We start from the raw sequence: 16,178 nt of genomic DNA on the forward strand, positions 1-16,178 counted from the left end.
CTGTATAGTAATTTAATAATTTACAACCATGGCATATCATCTGGTGTCATTTACTTACAGGCCCAAAGGTAACACGGGGTGTTCTGTACTGACCAAATGGTAACAACAGGTGTTATTTACAGATCCATGGGTAACACCAGATGATATTTAGAAACCGAGGAGGTATTTCCAGATCTAGATGCCTCTTGATAACTATGACCAGACGAGCCACTGATTGTGATTATGAGCATCGATCTGCGCATTTGAGACACAGTGACATACATCAACTAGGTCAGCGAGTGTGACCACTCGATCCAGCCAATGTCCTCTCACAACAAACGTGGGTTGACGAAAACCAATCCAAACCCTTAATTCACACAATCATACAGACGTAGTTCTGCTACAGCTGGTTCAGCTTGACCTGAGCGACTCTACATATGCATGACCCGGGAGGTCAAATAGCGCGAATGGCAGGTCGAGTTAACTTCATTAAATACGGGAGAAGAGAATGTTCGTGCGAAACATTCATACAACGGAAACAATCTTCATTTTTAAAGAAAGTTAGGACGTTGCTGACGATTTCTCGACACTGAGATGTCAAAAGGCAACCTTTTCTCGATTGCTCGGACAGGTTGACAATCAACTGACCAAGGTGCACCCCTTCACAATAATAGACCCAACCAGCTATGAGACTGTCAAACGATGCATATAAATAGTATTTACTTGATCAGGTCAAGCTGAACAAGCTGTACGCTTTGCTGTACCCACGCCTGGAATTAAATCCTGGGTGAATGGGCTCGAGCCAGTGAGTGACCGAATATGTGATTACACTTTCATGTAGTATTGATTTGGGGACAAATACTCATAGTTTTAGACATTGTTTCTATCCGGAAAAACACCTACAGTGATCGACTCGCACATTTCAAAATATCGAAACAATTGTTAGTGTGCGTGCTGAGCACATGACTCGCCAATAACATATGCGGCTTGTATGATTGACAGAAATTGCTATCAACGCTGCAATCCAAGTCCATACTCAAACATATTATTGTGTATTACCACGTTGAGGATCTTCTTCCGTGATAAACCATCAAGTGAGAAAGTATTAAAACAGTCTGACCCACATAATTGGCGATCAGGAAGTAACTGGTCCCCGAGTGGTCACAGGACGTTATCATGTGTTCCTTCTTAGGCCTGTGAACCGAGGGGGGATCTGGGGACGCGGGGATCACAGGTGAGCGTCACGGTCTTTTATTGCTTCAGAACTTCTTCTAGTACGTCTTAGCATCCACGTGTCTTCGAGTACATCTATTCAAATATATCCAGTTTTCATCTCTTCTCGCCGAAAACCCGGGTTCTATTTACAGTTAGGTACCACGTATAAGTCCATTTCTGGTGTCGCTGCCGTGATGTTGCTGGAGTAATGGTAACATCACAGAAAAACTCATTCAATCACTTGTTTTTTCACACTGACCGCGACACAGTTTGCAGACACTATAAACAGTTCTCTTAGATCATTTCTCTTGTACACGAGAACTTCCTTTCATACTGATAGCAGAGAGTTAACTGTTACTGACTGATTGTTAAGATGGTTTCGGAGTAAAGAGATCCGTGAAGGTACGGCACTATACTCACTCACTCTGAGTAAAGATGTAAAAGGGTTGTTGCGTGTATCAGGGAATGGGTGGTTTCTTACATTGCTATAAGCATCAGTTATACAAGTAATGTACAGTTAGTAAGCAACAGTTCATTTACTACTGCATGAACGTATAAAAGTGGGCACAAAACACGGAACTAGTTGTATACAACATCCTGATCCAGGTATAATTTCCGTGTATTTTCACTCGTATAGGACACGAGATAACAGACCTGAATGTCACATGACGCGAGATAACACTCTACATCACATGTCATGAGATAACAGACCTGGCGTACCGTACGTCACATAACACGGAATAACAGATCTCGAGTACCGTACGTCACATGACATTAGATAACGGACCTGGTGTACCGTACATCACATAACACGAGATAACAGACCTGGCGTACTGCACGTCACATGACACGAGGTAACAGACCTGGCGTACTGTACACACACACACATAACAGAATGAATATCTACACATAAGCCATTGGACAAGTTGATTGATGGGCATACTGAGCTGTTTTATCACTACTGTGAGATATGCCAGTTTTTTTAACTGCTCTATCTTCTCGACATGGTATAGAGTAGGGCGGTGGGGTAGCCTAGTGGTTAAAGCAAAGGCGCGTCACTCCGAGAACACGGGTTTGATTCCCCTTGATGAAGGTCAATGCTAGATTGCATTTTCTCCATAGTTGACCGTATGTGCAGGATTGTACTGCCTCAATAGTTAAACGTCTGTTGTACTGTCTGCATGGTTGAACCCTTGAGCAGGATTGTACTGTAGTTATATTTGACAGTCTGCATGGTTGAACGCTTGAGCAGGATTGTACTGTGTACATAGATGAACGTCTGTGCCGGATTGTACTGTCTCCATATTTGAACGCCTGTGCAGGACTGTACTGTGTACACAGTTGAACGGCTGCGCCGGATTGTACTGTCTCCATATTTGAACGTCTGCGCAGGATTGTACTGTCTCCATATTTGAACGTCTGTGCAGGATTGTACTGTGTCCATAGTTGAACGTCTGTGCCGGATTGTACTGTGTACACAGTTGAATTAATTTTATGTTCAGGATTGTACTGTCTCAATAGTTAAACGTATGTGCAGGATTGTACTGTCGCCATTTTTTAACGTCTGAGCAGAATTGTACTGTATTTCAGTTGCATACTAAAATGTCTGTGTGGCGGGTTACCTTGTAAGCAACATATAGTTATGCGGCAGTGTTAATCAATTTATAAATAACAATATTCCATGTGTATGACATTGATCGGTTCCATGTATATGACATTGATCTGTTCCATGTGTATGACATTGATCTGTTCCATGTGTATGGCATTGATCTGTTCCATGTGTATGACATTGATCTGTTCCATGTGTATGACATTGATCTGTTCCATGTGTATGGCATTGATCGGTTCCATGTGTATGACATTGATCTGTTCCAAGTGTATGGCATTGATCGGTTCCATGTGTATGACATTGATCGGTTCCATGTGTATGACATTGATCTGTATGTAGCCACGGAGAGCTGTACTTAGAGTTCTGTCGACTGCTTCTGGATGCTACAACCATTTTTTTCACTTCATCTTTATTTCAGTACCTAATAAGGCCTACAGTACATAACAATACAAAATACACAATCGGCCATACATAAAAGTAAGTAGAATTGTAAAAGCTCATCCAGCTAAAATGCAGAGTCTAAATGTTCTATTTGTGTTAAATCTGCACATGGAGGCATGATAAATGCACATAGCTAAATATTGCAGAACTTTACCATTTACATTTGATAACAAGGAATAGGATTTAGTTAAATTCGGGTATATAGTTCAAGTAATAGGGTTGCAGATATCTTTCTCTATGCTGTACGTAAACAGGACATACAAGCAGACAACGATGCCGTTCGTCAAGTGAATTAACGTTACAAGTATCGCCCATTCTTTGGTCATCACTAGTGTGTAAGGATATCATGAGAAGAACATCTGAACCGCGAGAGAGCTGCTCGGAACTTTTTAACAGTAATCTTATAAAGGCAATCTCCAGTAACAGTTTGTAATACAAAGACCTCTTTGATACGTCCAATGAAGCAGTCCATGTCTGTATATCATTTCGCCTTTGTGCTAATGACAGTACAAAATGTTATCTTCAATACACATTCTGATGTTGACAAACTTGTCCATAAAAGGAACTCTCTCCAGCAAACCAGTTTCTGTTTCTATTTTCATCATAAAGTGACGTCATATTGAGGAGTCTATTTGAAAGCATATCAAGAAACCTTAACCAGTATTTGGTGACCTTATTGTTTGATTGTAGAGAAAGTGGGCACTGACCACACTCTATTTATCATCAGGCTACATGTGCCATATGAACCATATGGGCGTTTCCTCTATAATATTACAATAATACAACATATTGTGTTCAGACCCAGAGAGAATCTTCTGGAGTACTTCTTTTCGTGAGCTAACTCTTGCATCTCGTCTCACATTACTCCGCACCCAGCAATATTCCAGCAATATGGCGGCAGTTTGTATATAATCGAGTGTGGACCAGACAATCCTTTGATCCACACCATGAGCATCGATCTGCGCAAATGGGAACCGATGACATGTGTCAACCAAGTCAGCGAGCCTCACGACAACCATGTGTTACTGTAAGCCATTATTCAAACCGGGATCGTCACGAGTCATGTCCAGGTGAAAAAAGGTCAGCAAACTGTGGATTATTCCTACCCTGGATACTCGCCCCTTTTTAGAAAATCAGCCACTGCTACAGTGTCCTGAGGTCCTAATTACAATAATCACCATTGTTGGATTACGTTTTAAGGACCGGCTTCCGCTTAAATATAGTTCCAGCTTGAATCAACAAGCAACACCATGCATGGTCATCACCTAGTGTCTCAAAACACGCAACGATGCATATCCCATATGAAACGGATGACGGGGCATATTCATGGAAGCAGTACATATTGCACATTTATATGATAGCACAAATTTCGTCTAAACTCTCTCGCACGCACAAACACACAATTCATCATATTTGTATCAATACAGTTTGTTTTCACTTATCACAGCTCCGTTGATCAATAGGTACAAGATCTTTCCTTTGAATCTACTAACGACATATGTTAGACGTCCCCATATAACATGCAATAGCATACATATGATGTACGAAGTATTCTGACTACAACAAAGAAAATGTGACTTTTACTAGATTTAAAGAGACAATACGCAGTTGAGACAACACAAAGTAAAATTACATTTTGCTGTCATTCTGTTCACGTCAGATGAAACATAGCTCATGTCTAAATTAATATATTATTTATAGCCTATGTATATGTTTAAAATTGTGTGGCTTGGGTTTGATCACGTGCAGATCTAGCGAAACTAACAGCGGCGTTGTGATACTGTTTGCCCCTATGCGATGGTACCGTCATTGTATGTCACTATATGAAGGTGCAATTTACTATTATTATCCTTCTAGCTTTCCACTGCCCATGATCGATAGCTAGCCATAAATAGATAACGCAATCACGACCTAGAACAGGACGTTTGTGACTTCAGTTACATGTCACACGACCTCACGAACGGGAATCATCTCAGAATTTCAAGCTGATTATAGCTAAATTAACGAAGCATCCGGAGTGGCTGTGTATACTATAAAACGCTGGGCAATGTGACTATGCCAGGTTACAGGGGTGTCAAGCTCTGTGGACCCAAAGGGACACAACTCTTGTGAGCAATAAGGACACATGCCACAGTTTTATGTCGCAAATTCGTGACACATTTCTAGGTGGTAACGGTGTTTACGTTGAATTACATTGACGCATGGAAACGTATGCTAGACAAAACATTGTTATATGGAGGTAATATAGAAGTTTTATCTAAACAGCAAATCAAACAAATGCCTCAATAACGACATTCAGACTTGTTTCAATTTCGCAATTTACTTCCTGCTTCGGGCGACTCAGAGTGTGAGAGAAGTGGTAAACAGTCCACGAAAATACGCAGAATAAAGAAGGCTTCAGGTATTGATGAACACAGCCTGTAAAAATGATTTGGCTCTTCTTACGAATTGTATATGTCATTACATGAGTCAGAAGTTACTATGATGTAATTTTTCCTTCTTTTCAGGCGTAGAACTACCAGCCTACTGTAGAGAGTTCAGCCGTGACCAATGTGACGGGTTCAGCTGGTTACATGGCGTCCAACTCGGATGACGATGATGTGTCGATTCCTTCACGTTATAGGTAAGCAGGACATCGCAGACCCTTATGTTACACCTCACGTCTCACGTCTCAAAGCTGTCTTGTAATAAGTATACAGTGGGTAAGGGTATTCCGGATCACGGCTATTCCGGATCACCGCCGCATACATTAATCCATAGAAACTGTAAATCTCCATGGATTTCTTCACTCAATCTCTCATTTTAAAGCCGAGACAGTGTTCTTTAAGGTGATATATTTTGTTTTGCTTGACCTGAACCAGAAGTTTACATGCTAGCCCTGTAACGAGGATACCTATCATCGCGTAAGTTATCAATGGCACGTCAGGAAAAGGTAACTCATTCGGGACGGTCCGTCTCAAATAAGAATAGCATCAAGCAGTCTAAGTAAAATTCGCGTCAGTGTATTTCGTTACACTCCGCCTCTGAGTCAACAAAACCTAGTAGAAGGTCGCGCCAGGTAACCTTTCAGCAACCAATGACAGTCCAGTCAAATGGGAGACGGTTAATTAGATTTAACCAATCAGACAACGGCTACAATTTAGGGATCTGAGGGACTTTCAAAATATTCATGTCACTGACACAAACAAAAAAACGCATATAACACAGTTATTTGACTTGCAGTATATACGCTTTGGGGTTTCTGTTGACATGGTTACCATTAGCTAATATTTCCACAAGATAACATCCTTGAATATTGCCCAAAACACTATTTTCAGCAACTGTTTACTTACCATTGTCGTGGCTCTACGTACGCCGTGTGCATCACCCAGAGGCGATCGTACGGTAAATAGCATTCGGAATCGTCTGGTACGAACCTTTTCGAGATGAATAGTTCATAAGGGATGTGCGAATGTGCACTTTCGCGATTTGGTAAGCTGTGCTCTGATTGGTCAATCTCAAAGGTTACCTGACGCGACCTCCCATAAGGTTTTAGGCTCAGTGGTGGAGTGTAACGAAAAGTACTGAGGATAAGTTTACTTAGACTGAGCAACAAGTTGCTAAGTTTCTTCGTGTTAGCAATCCATTGCATGCATATACTTTTCACCTGTAAAAAGCAACAAAAATCTTCTCTACATCGGCCATATTGTTGTTGAAATGAGCAATTTATGGAACCATGTGGTTAAGTCAGTTCCAGATCACCAGAAAATAGGGATCACCTCAAAAGTGTCAACCGCCGAAAAATGTTAATTACTGTTGAAAAAAGTTATTAGTTCCACGATGTTGTTTCGGGTCTGTCATAGATGTTTTTTGCTCAAAGGAGATACATAAACGTGTTGGTCTTCATTTCACCAAAGTGTAATTTGCGATACAGAATTGTCTGTTAGGAAATTAGACTAACAGCTAGTCCCTGAAATGAACATATTTTACTGAAAAAACGTTCATAGTGAAAAAAAATAATATAATGAAATGGAGCCCTGAGACTTTCTTCATTTTTAAAAGCTGTGGAAATCTTGACTTGCCACATTTTCTAGACTTGCATGGGCTTTCTTGGATATATATACTTCAGGGTCTGTATGACAGATTGTCAGGAAATAACCAACTTGACAATGATTTGGGGTTGAAACTATTTTGTTTTTTTTCATGTCATATTATTCTTGTTTTTTATTAACTTGGTGTAATTTGGTATGGTACGATTCACTACAAGTGCCAAGCAGTCTTGCTGGGTCATTCAGACAAATTCGATCATGATGTAGGTGGCAGTGTGTTTGCTGAGCCAGCTGGAGAATCTGTTCCAAGTTTTCCATCTTGACCTGCTCACCGGCAGAGAAAAGGGGAGGCATGGTCATACCATGTCATTACGTTATTAACCAGAGCAACAGAGAGTGAGCTTTTATGACAACCAAAAAGTGCCCTGTTTCTTGTGCCAGAGGCGGAATCAATGAGGATGGAGTAGACATGAGCTAGTTTGTTTCATTTTTAGACATACAAGGATGCACACCCATAAAGAGTTCAGATATGCTGGTATTAATAGGTTATGCTCGTTAACTTTACAATCACTAACTGATGATGTGATGTTAAAAATCTTCATATTGACTGAATAAAGCTTTAAATGTTCTGAAAAAATGGGTTATTTTGTCTCGATAGTTGTACTTTACAAGTTAAAGTCGCATGTAAAAGTCACGACAAAACATTATATATATTGATATTTACTGAAGGCATCAGTACCATAAACCACATATGTATAAGCCACAAGAGAATATTTTTCAACCCACACTGGCACCTGGAATCATGATTCTTGAATGTGTTGTTATGAGCAGCAAGTGTTAAACCTATCTACCAAAAGGATGTTGTTATCAACTGCAGTGCTCGTTAATTATTTGTTTATCAAACAGTATGAATATTGTTAACGCATCTATTCAATTAAACGCATGTCACGGTTTGACACAGACCCCTATTGCCCCAAATGAGCATCAATAACCGAACACTGCCTCGTTATGTCACGTGATCCGGAATACCCTGAAATGATTCGGAACTGCCGTAATGGAGGAGCGTTTCTTTTCTGAAATCAATCAGGACCGAATAAATTTTATATTTGGTGTGAGTAACATGAAACATTGCTCAGACAGAAATTGCCCTTAGTCGCTTCAGATATATTTTTGCGGAGGCGCATGCAGTCAGTGTTTCGTTAGTGATCTGGAACTGCCTTATGCACTTTATACAACTTCACTGTCAGTGTCACAAGGTCCAAGCTAGAAATAAGCAAGGCACCCCATGACCTTGTGATTTTGCAAGATCCTTAGAGCTGTGTAATACCAAACAGAAGCCTCATAAGAGTTCCTCCCGTTGCCCCATCCCTCATAATAATTGATATATACTTGAATTATTAACAAACCAACCATTACTACAGGACTCAGAGAAAGTATGGCAAGCTTATGGTCCTATCTGTAAATATTCTTGTCATTTAATCCAAACCCACTGGCAACTAGTTAAAACTTTTGGACAATGAGGTGTAGGGTATCCAGGTGTGGTTGGATAAAACCAACTGGAAATCTGGGTAGCCTTGCTGCATACATGGGCAAGTCATCAAAACCCCACAGTGAAATATTTCTCTGGAAATGGTAACCTGTATACCACTACATAATGAACTATAGTGTCAGATCTTTAATTAATATAGTTTGTGGCAAATGTAAACCATATACAAGGCATAAACCAATTCATCAGTGTGAGTTACTTGAAGGGCTGAGTATTGACAAGTAGATTGTATTGCAATTTCTTGTGTATTTTGTACCTGTATTCTGACACGTATTGAGATGTATTAGGAGCTTCAGTAAGTGACACTGACTGTACATGCAGAGCGTATTTTCTACATACTAAGGCCCTAAAAATAAATGTTATGGTTGTGGTAACAGAAATTTGAATTTATGTTTGATGTTGATTGATTACGATATGATTTCTTTCTTTTTTTGAATGAAATTTATTGAAAGTAAGGTAGGTTGTTTTGTCAATAAATTGCAATGGAAAACTTCAGTGTCTTTGTAGATCTTAACTTATGCCATAGAGAAAATCACTAAACTCTACATATTGTTTTAACCCAATACACCAGTTTTCAAGAAAATTTATTGCATTATATATTTGAATATCCTGATGATATATTATAATACCAGTAACACCGTGCAGCACTGGACACTACCCCAGCTGCTGGTGTCATTTTGAGGTTAGCTCATGCAGGCAATGAGGCCTTCTCATTGTTAAAGCTCACATGCACCATAAAACACAACTTTGCAGATTCTGATACTTTTTGGTATGCACTTACTGAAACAAATCATCAAAAATGCCAATAGCAGTAGCTCACCATCTCTACTGAGATGACTTTTTATTTGATCGAACACAAATTCAGAAAACATGTATTTACAAAACCCAAAATCTCTAAATACATTCTTTATGGATAGCAACTTCTTCTAGTGTATATGATTTTGTTTGAGAACAGTATATGAATCCATACTGAAACGATGCATCAAGTACAATAAAAGAAGTTGTTACCCATAGAGAATCTTACTTTCTTGTGACTCGCCACACTTCTAAAACGCCCACCAAACAGATCATGTTTCTGTACACACAATGAGCCCTCAGCGTATCAGCAAATTAGTCAGCCACGTATAAGTCATGAATAAGTGATAATTGTGTTTTAATTATGTTTCCTTTTTTGGTTGCATGTGACCTTTAACATCCACAGCATACAGAATAATAGAAATGTACACTCTGCTGTAGAGTAGTCTGATATATTTATCGTGGAAAGACTTATAGGGCAAGAGAAGGCTTGTTAATTGGTTGATTGCTTTATGACAATTCGCAACGATGGTATGATGCACTTTTTTTTCTATTTTTTTCGTAGTTCACCACAACAAAATAGTAATAATTTTGTTTTTATTTTATGATTTTGGATTAATACTTACTTCAGTAGTTTTCTTTGGGACAAAGATCATGAAGATGTTACATTGCAGCAGTTATTGGTTGGTAGCATGAATGCATTCACTCACTCACAATCCACATTTAATGACAAACCCACGCCTCATTCCCTGCCATCTGTTGTTGTAGGAATGTATCACTAGATGCACTCCGAGTCTCGGCTCGAAAGAAGCTGTCTCAGTACCTCAACATTGAGAGGCTGCTAAATGAAGATGGCATTGTACCAGATTATAATGGACTGGCCGAGCAAATCGGCTTCTCCTTCTTGGAGATTCAGAACTTCGGACGGCAGAGAGACCCAACAACTGAGGTGCTGAATGAATGGACAAGGAGACCAGACTTGTCCCCCACTGTTGGTCAACTCTTTTATTACCTCAGGGTGATGGGACGTGAAGATGTGATGACAGACTGCAAACGTAGCATCAGTGAGTTTCATCTGATCTTCATATATTATTTGAAGTTTAAAACAGTTGTTCTTGGATAATGTATGTGATCTAGTGATTAATGTTAGAACACACAGAACCCATTCTCTTCATAAAGTATCCACTCTCACTAAATAAAACCCCCTGTTATTGTTTCAGTTCTGGACATTGAGCACTATGTTTCACAGCAGGAACGTCGCCAGGACAACGTGGTACCATTACAGGTTCCCACCATATCCCAGAGTTCTACTCCCGAATCTTCTGATTTCACTGATCATGGCGTTGATGAATACAGATACATGACTGTTCAGGATGGTATGGAAGCTCTCTTTACTGCAGAAGTTATGTCCTCTTAATACATTGGTCCACTCAAAACTTTTCTCTACTAATCTTTTGGCTTCATCCTTTAATCTGTTCCGTACATTGTTCAGTTAAACACATTGTTCCATTCAATACATGTTCAACTGAATACAATGTATTACTAAACATATTGTTCCATTCAGTTCTGTTTTTACATCTGAATACATTGTTCTGCTACATGTATCATTCCATTCAATACATTGTTAGGCTGAATACATTGTTCCACCAAATATGTTTCATTCTACATATTGTTCCAGAAACCACATTGTTCCACTCAATGCACTGTGCCAATAAATACATTGTTCCACTTAATAAATTGTTCAGCAGAATGCATTGTTCAGCTAAACAAACTGTTCCATTCAATATATTATGCCACTGTATACATTGTTCTATCTATACAATGTTCCACTAAATATCTGGCTCTGCTCAATTCAATTTTCCAATGAGTACTTTTCCAGTTCAATATAATGTTCGTTTTAATAGTCTGATTCACATGTACCTATTGGAAAAGAAATTATGAATAAATGAAAATTATCCTCCTTGCATCACGTTTTTCAGTTGAGAGCGACACACCAACATTTTATGATGCATTCGTGTGTTATGACCCAGAGGGTTATGACCTGCAGTTTGTGAAGAAGATGCTGTCAGAGTTAGAGTCGCCGCGGTATGGTCTCAAGCTGTTTGTTCCTTGGCGAGATGATTTGCCCGGGTCTGCAACACACACTGTGTCAGCCAAGCTGATTCAGGACAGGTGAACTCCTTCAACACAATAGTGGCCCCTTTGTGATATAACAGATCCATGGTTGTTAATGCCTTTTGTCTGTACATTAGGATGGAATAGATATGGACCCAGTACATGCTTGCTGTAAGGAACTAAAGTAATGGTGGACAGAGTGGCATTTGATGGTTGTCTGTTGGTTACAGCTAGGGTGTGATCTCACTGTATTAAACCCCAGTTGAATGTTTCATGGTTTCTGCTGTTTATCACAGGTTCACTTGGGTAATATGTAACTACTTGCCTTCAAAAAGGTTTACTTGCCCAAAAGAGCTGTGTGGTGTCATAAAATGTCTTGACCTGTGATAGCAGTTGAACCACTGATGTTAGTTTCAGATGGTACAAGCAGTGAAAGCAGTGAAATAATCTTAATGGCAACCTTACCTGAAACATGGGATTCTTTCTTGACATCCCAGAAAACACTGTAGGTCCCAAGAACCTCATGCTTCTTCCGCATGAACAGTGCAGGTCTCTTGGACTCCAGGTCGTAGGAGGACTTGGCTATTCATCTGGTGATTACATTGTGAGATCTGTCAGCCAGACCTCAACAGAATTTGTGTCTCGGCCATCATGAAGTGGCCGTGAAGTATTGGTGATGGAGAAGACTAAACTGTTTGTTGCAAAATGCTACACACTGCGACATTCCAGTTGTATGACTGCCTGTAATAAATCAGCCCTGGACCTAACAATCCAGTGATTAACACCATGAGCATGGATCTATGCTGTGAGAGTATGGTGATAACAATGTGACATTACAACATTACAACTTCCTCCCACTCATGGTCTTATGAGCGAATATGAACATAGTTTAAAGCCAGCAGTTTGGGGATTAAATTACAGTATCTTCATCCATGTTGCAGATGCCGGAGAATGGTGATCATTATGTCTCCCCGCTTCTTGAAGAGTCCAGCCTGCGACTTTCAGACAAAGTTTGCCCACAGTCTCTCGCCAGGTGAGGATCTAAGTGTTTGTCGGTAGTATTAAGTCAAATGTGTCATCCATGAATACTTTCACTGTAACAAAGACTTAAATAACATGTGACAGTGTGTTTGGTTTCAGTCCTCTCAGTCAATCATCAAAGATTGGATATTTTGTGAGTAGTGAGAAACTTTAGTGAAGGGGATGTCTCCATGCCGTAAGGGAGATAACTGGTGCCAGGACACCAGTAAGTTGCAGAATATGTTACAGTGTCACAAATCAATACACATCTTTACATGTATTTTCCTTATCTTGCAGGTTCCCGCAGCAAGAAATTGGTGCCTGTCCTCATCACGCCATGTTTTATACCCCAGATCCTCCGCCACGTAACGCTTTGTGATTTCACAAAACGAGACCTGATGGAGTGGTTCTGGCATCGGCTTGCCCGAGCAATTAAAGCTCCCCTCAACTTTGAGGAGCTGCAGATCAACGACAAGATTTCACTGGAGGACATCACCCTCAGTCTGGACCAAGAGCAATATCGCAACAGTGGCCGCAGCAGCAGCAGCAGCAGCAGCAGCAGCAGCTCTAGTCAACCACTGCCCATCATCCATTCTTCTCCCTCATCCTCCTCGTCCTCTAGACCTGCTGTTACAGCAGCTAGCTCCCCTGGATCAAGTAGTCCAATGGAAGTGGGGTCCCCAGTGCAGAGTGCACCACAAGGTTCCTCAATGTCCTCATCCACACAGGCATCAGGTCCTGTCCCTCCACGTCGTAGACATCGACAAACTGATAAAAGCATCCCTCAGCTATTCCCATCCAGCCAGTGTTGATCCTTGTGACTGCAGTGGTTTAGACACTTCAATCTGCAGAGCATATTTGTTTGCAGAGTAACTGCTGCAATCAATTCAGTGTATGTTACAGACACCTAAACATTCCCTATATGCTTCTTTCAGAATTTGCAAGGAAGTAAGATATTTTTTGCTGTTCTCTGTTTCTTGCAGACTTTGCTCGAGAAAGAAGTGAGATCTTGGCCTCTTTCAGATGAGTCTGACAGGTATCAAATGCTATGTTTTGGATCCAATCCTTGAATACCTAAAGCAGGGACTAAGTGCTCAAAGTGTATACAAATAAGATTGGACTTTCACTACATCTCCAATATGCCTGAATGTTTATGAGAGCGACAGGTTTAACAGTCACTTAAAGGTTGAGAGCAAATTGGGATCTAAAAGTTCTCTTTGTCTAATGATGTGTCCGAAGGTGTTGGCAACCAGCTGAAGGTAGGGGTGTGAAATCATGACCTGAAGGAAGACATGTTTTGAAAATACAAAGTACGTGTAAGCTGGTGCTCCTCAGTAGTGCAGAGCATATACTGGTCATATCATATCTAATGTTAGGACAGTAGATGTATTGTTTTACCACACAAGATGTGGTAAGTCAGTCAACAAAACTCTCATTTAAGTGTTTGGTTTATACTACAAGCAGTGATAGGACAATATTACATGTATTTAAGGGTTTGGTTCTTTCCACACAACAAGAGGTTAGACAACAGTACATATGTTGTTGTTGAGTATTGTCATGCGTCCGGCGGCAGGGCGTCCGGCGGCAGGGCCCTGCATGGATCCTCTTCTTCCTTTCCTTCAGCATTCTTACAATAATTTTCCATTCATTATTTCTGTTTGTAGTACATGTATTTAAGAGGGGTTTCTTTTACCTCACAATGAGTGGTAGAGTTATGGCAACATTACATATATAGATATATTGTTGGTGATAGTCAGTGGTAGGACAACGCTACTTGAACTTGTGTTTGTTTTATAGCACATGTCTGAGAGACAATGTCACACAGGGCAGATATAACATATTTTCATGTAGTTGTCTCAGGTCATGTAGTTATAACAGTCCCCCAGGACAGGTTTTGCCACCTAGCAGGCTGGCCCCAACCTATCCCAAATCTCTAACCCATCCCAAGTCTCTAACCTATCACGGGTGGTGGGGTAGCCTAGTGGTTATAGCGTTCACTCGTCACGCGAAGATCCAGGTTCGATTCCACACATGGGTACAATGTGTGAGACCCATTTTCCGTGATATCGTTGGAATATTGCTAAAAGTGGCATAAAGCCAAACTCACTCAATCACTCTAACCTATCACAAGTATCCACCCTATCACTTATGTTACTAGTAGTGTAGTGGACAGTGTGTAATGACTCAGAAGTTTGTTCAACTTTCTGAAGTTTAATAATACAGATGATATGATATGGCATTTGTTTATACAGTTCCTGGTGCTTTGAGCATTAAGGGGATAAAGGAAACAGTGAGTGGTTTGGAATGTGCAGTGTAGGCTTTCCACTGAAACTGTTATCACCTGTCTGTAATGGGTTCAACTGTCCTGAGCATGTCCTGTAAGGCCCTGTTCTGTCTATGGTGTTCGGATGTCTTCTATGTAGAGTCTCCTGTAAAGCTTTTTTCTATGTATAATATTCCATAGGCTCTCTTCTACGTTTAGTGCCCCTGTAAGGCCCATAAGGTTGGTGGGGTAGCCCAGTGGTTAAATGTTTGCTCATCACATTGAGAATCTGGGTTTGATTCTCCACATGGGTACAGTGTGTGAAGCCAATATCTTGGGTACTCCACTGTGATAAAGGCTGAATATTGCCAAAAGCAGTGTAAAACCATACTCACTCACTCTGCCTCACTCTGAAAGTTGAAGTTCACTTCTACCTGGAGTGTCCAATGTTACTCCACTCTGTCTAGATAAAATTCAGAAATAATGAGGATGACATCTCAAACATGTTTGTATGCAGCATGTAATATACTGTGATCTGAATTGGTTGTTCTGTTAAAATGCTCCATGTATTCTTCCAGTGAGCTGGTTTGTTCACCGATTCACACAATGTCTATTTCTTATCAGGATATTTTAGGACCAATAAATATATTTTGATATCACAAATGTTATGTATTTATTATATTTATGTATAAATGTTATGTGAATTTGCCCCTTTTTTGTTGCAAGTATGAGGCAGTTCTTCCAACATCGTCATGGGCAACCAGCCAACATAGCTGTCCATCAAACTGTCATTAATCAGGGACAGCCCTGGAGAGGTCCTTGGTTATTCTTGGACGCTCAACCAGTATAGCTGTCGATTGTCCTGGAAATTTCGCCAGGCATTTTCTTATATTTCAATTATGCTTTCATAATACTATCAAGTCCTCTAATGTTGTAACCTTGATCTGATTTGTAAGCAGAATTCGTTTCGAGTTTTCGCGGAAAGATCATGCAGGAAAGTGGGGGTATTAAAGGAGCTGGAGCTGCTGCAGCTGGAGATATCAACGGATATTCAACGATTGGAATGTTGGAAAACAGCGACCGACCAGGCTGTTTTCCATGTCCACGGTATTGTTCAATACCGCACTCACCAGTATTCCTGGTATATGACGGTGGTCTGTAAATAAC

General features: G+C 40.3%; 2 protein-coding genes across 3 annotated transcripts in view; one reads left to right on the forward strand and one right to left on the reverse strand.

The window, feature by feature from the left end:
• The first annotated feature begins 1,112 nt into the window (after nucleotides 1-1,112).
• On the forward strand, nucleotides 1,113-15,674 carry LOC137298515 (myeloid differentiation primary response protein MyD88-like). 2 transcript variants are annotated; one of them, XM_067830808.1, is made up of 7 exons: nucleotides 1,113-1,213; nucleotides 5,752-5,867; nucleotides 10,382-10,677; nucleotides 10,834-10,989; nucleotides 11,593-11,785; nucleotides 12,670-12,761; nucleotides 13,046-15,674. In XM_067830808.1, the coding sequence occupies exons 2-7, from the start codon at nucleotides 5,818-5,820 to the stop codon at nucleotides 13,558-13,560; spliced, it is 1,302 nt and encodes a 433-aa protein (XP_067686909.1). In that variant the 5' UTR covers nucleotides 1,113-1,213; nucleotides 5,752-5,817; the 3' UTR covers nucleotides 13,561-15,674. The 2 variants fall into 2 exon arrangements, with proteins under 2 accessions (XP_067686909.1, XP_067686908.1); XM_067830807.1 differs by lacking the exon at nucleotides 1,113-1,213 and adding an exon at nucleotides 5,542-5,645.
• LOC137298514 (zygotic DNA replication licensing factor mcm6-like) overlaps nucleotides 12,803-16,178 on the reverse strand; it is a 385,641-nt gene continuing 382,265 nt past the window's right edge. Inside the window, exon 17 of the mRNA XM_067830806.1 lies at nucleotides 12,803-12,816. The gene's annotated coding sequence lies outside the window, so the exon portion shown is untranslated. The remainder of the gene's footprint in view (nucleotides 12,817-16,178) is intronic.

The sequence above is a fragment of the Haliotis asinina genome, chromosome 10, assembly GCF_037392515.1.
Source record: "Haliotis asinina isolate JCU_RB_2024 chromosome 10, JCU_Hal_asi_v2, whole genome shotgun sequence".
Taxonomy (NCBI): Eukaryota; Metazoa; Mollusca; class Gastropoda; order Lepetellida; family Haliotidae; genus Haliotis; species Haliotis asinina.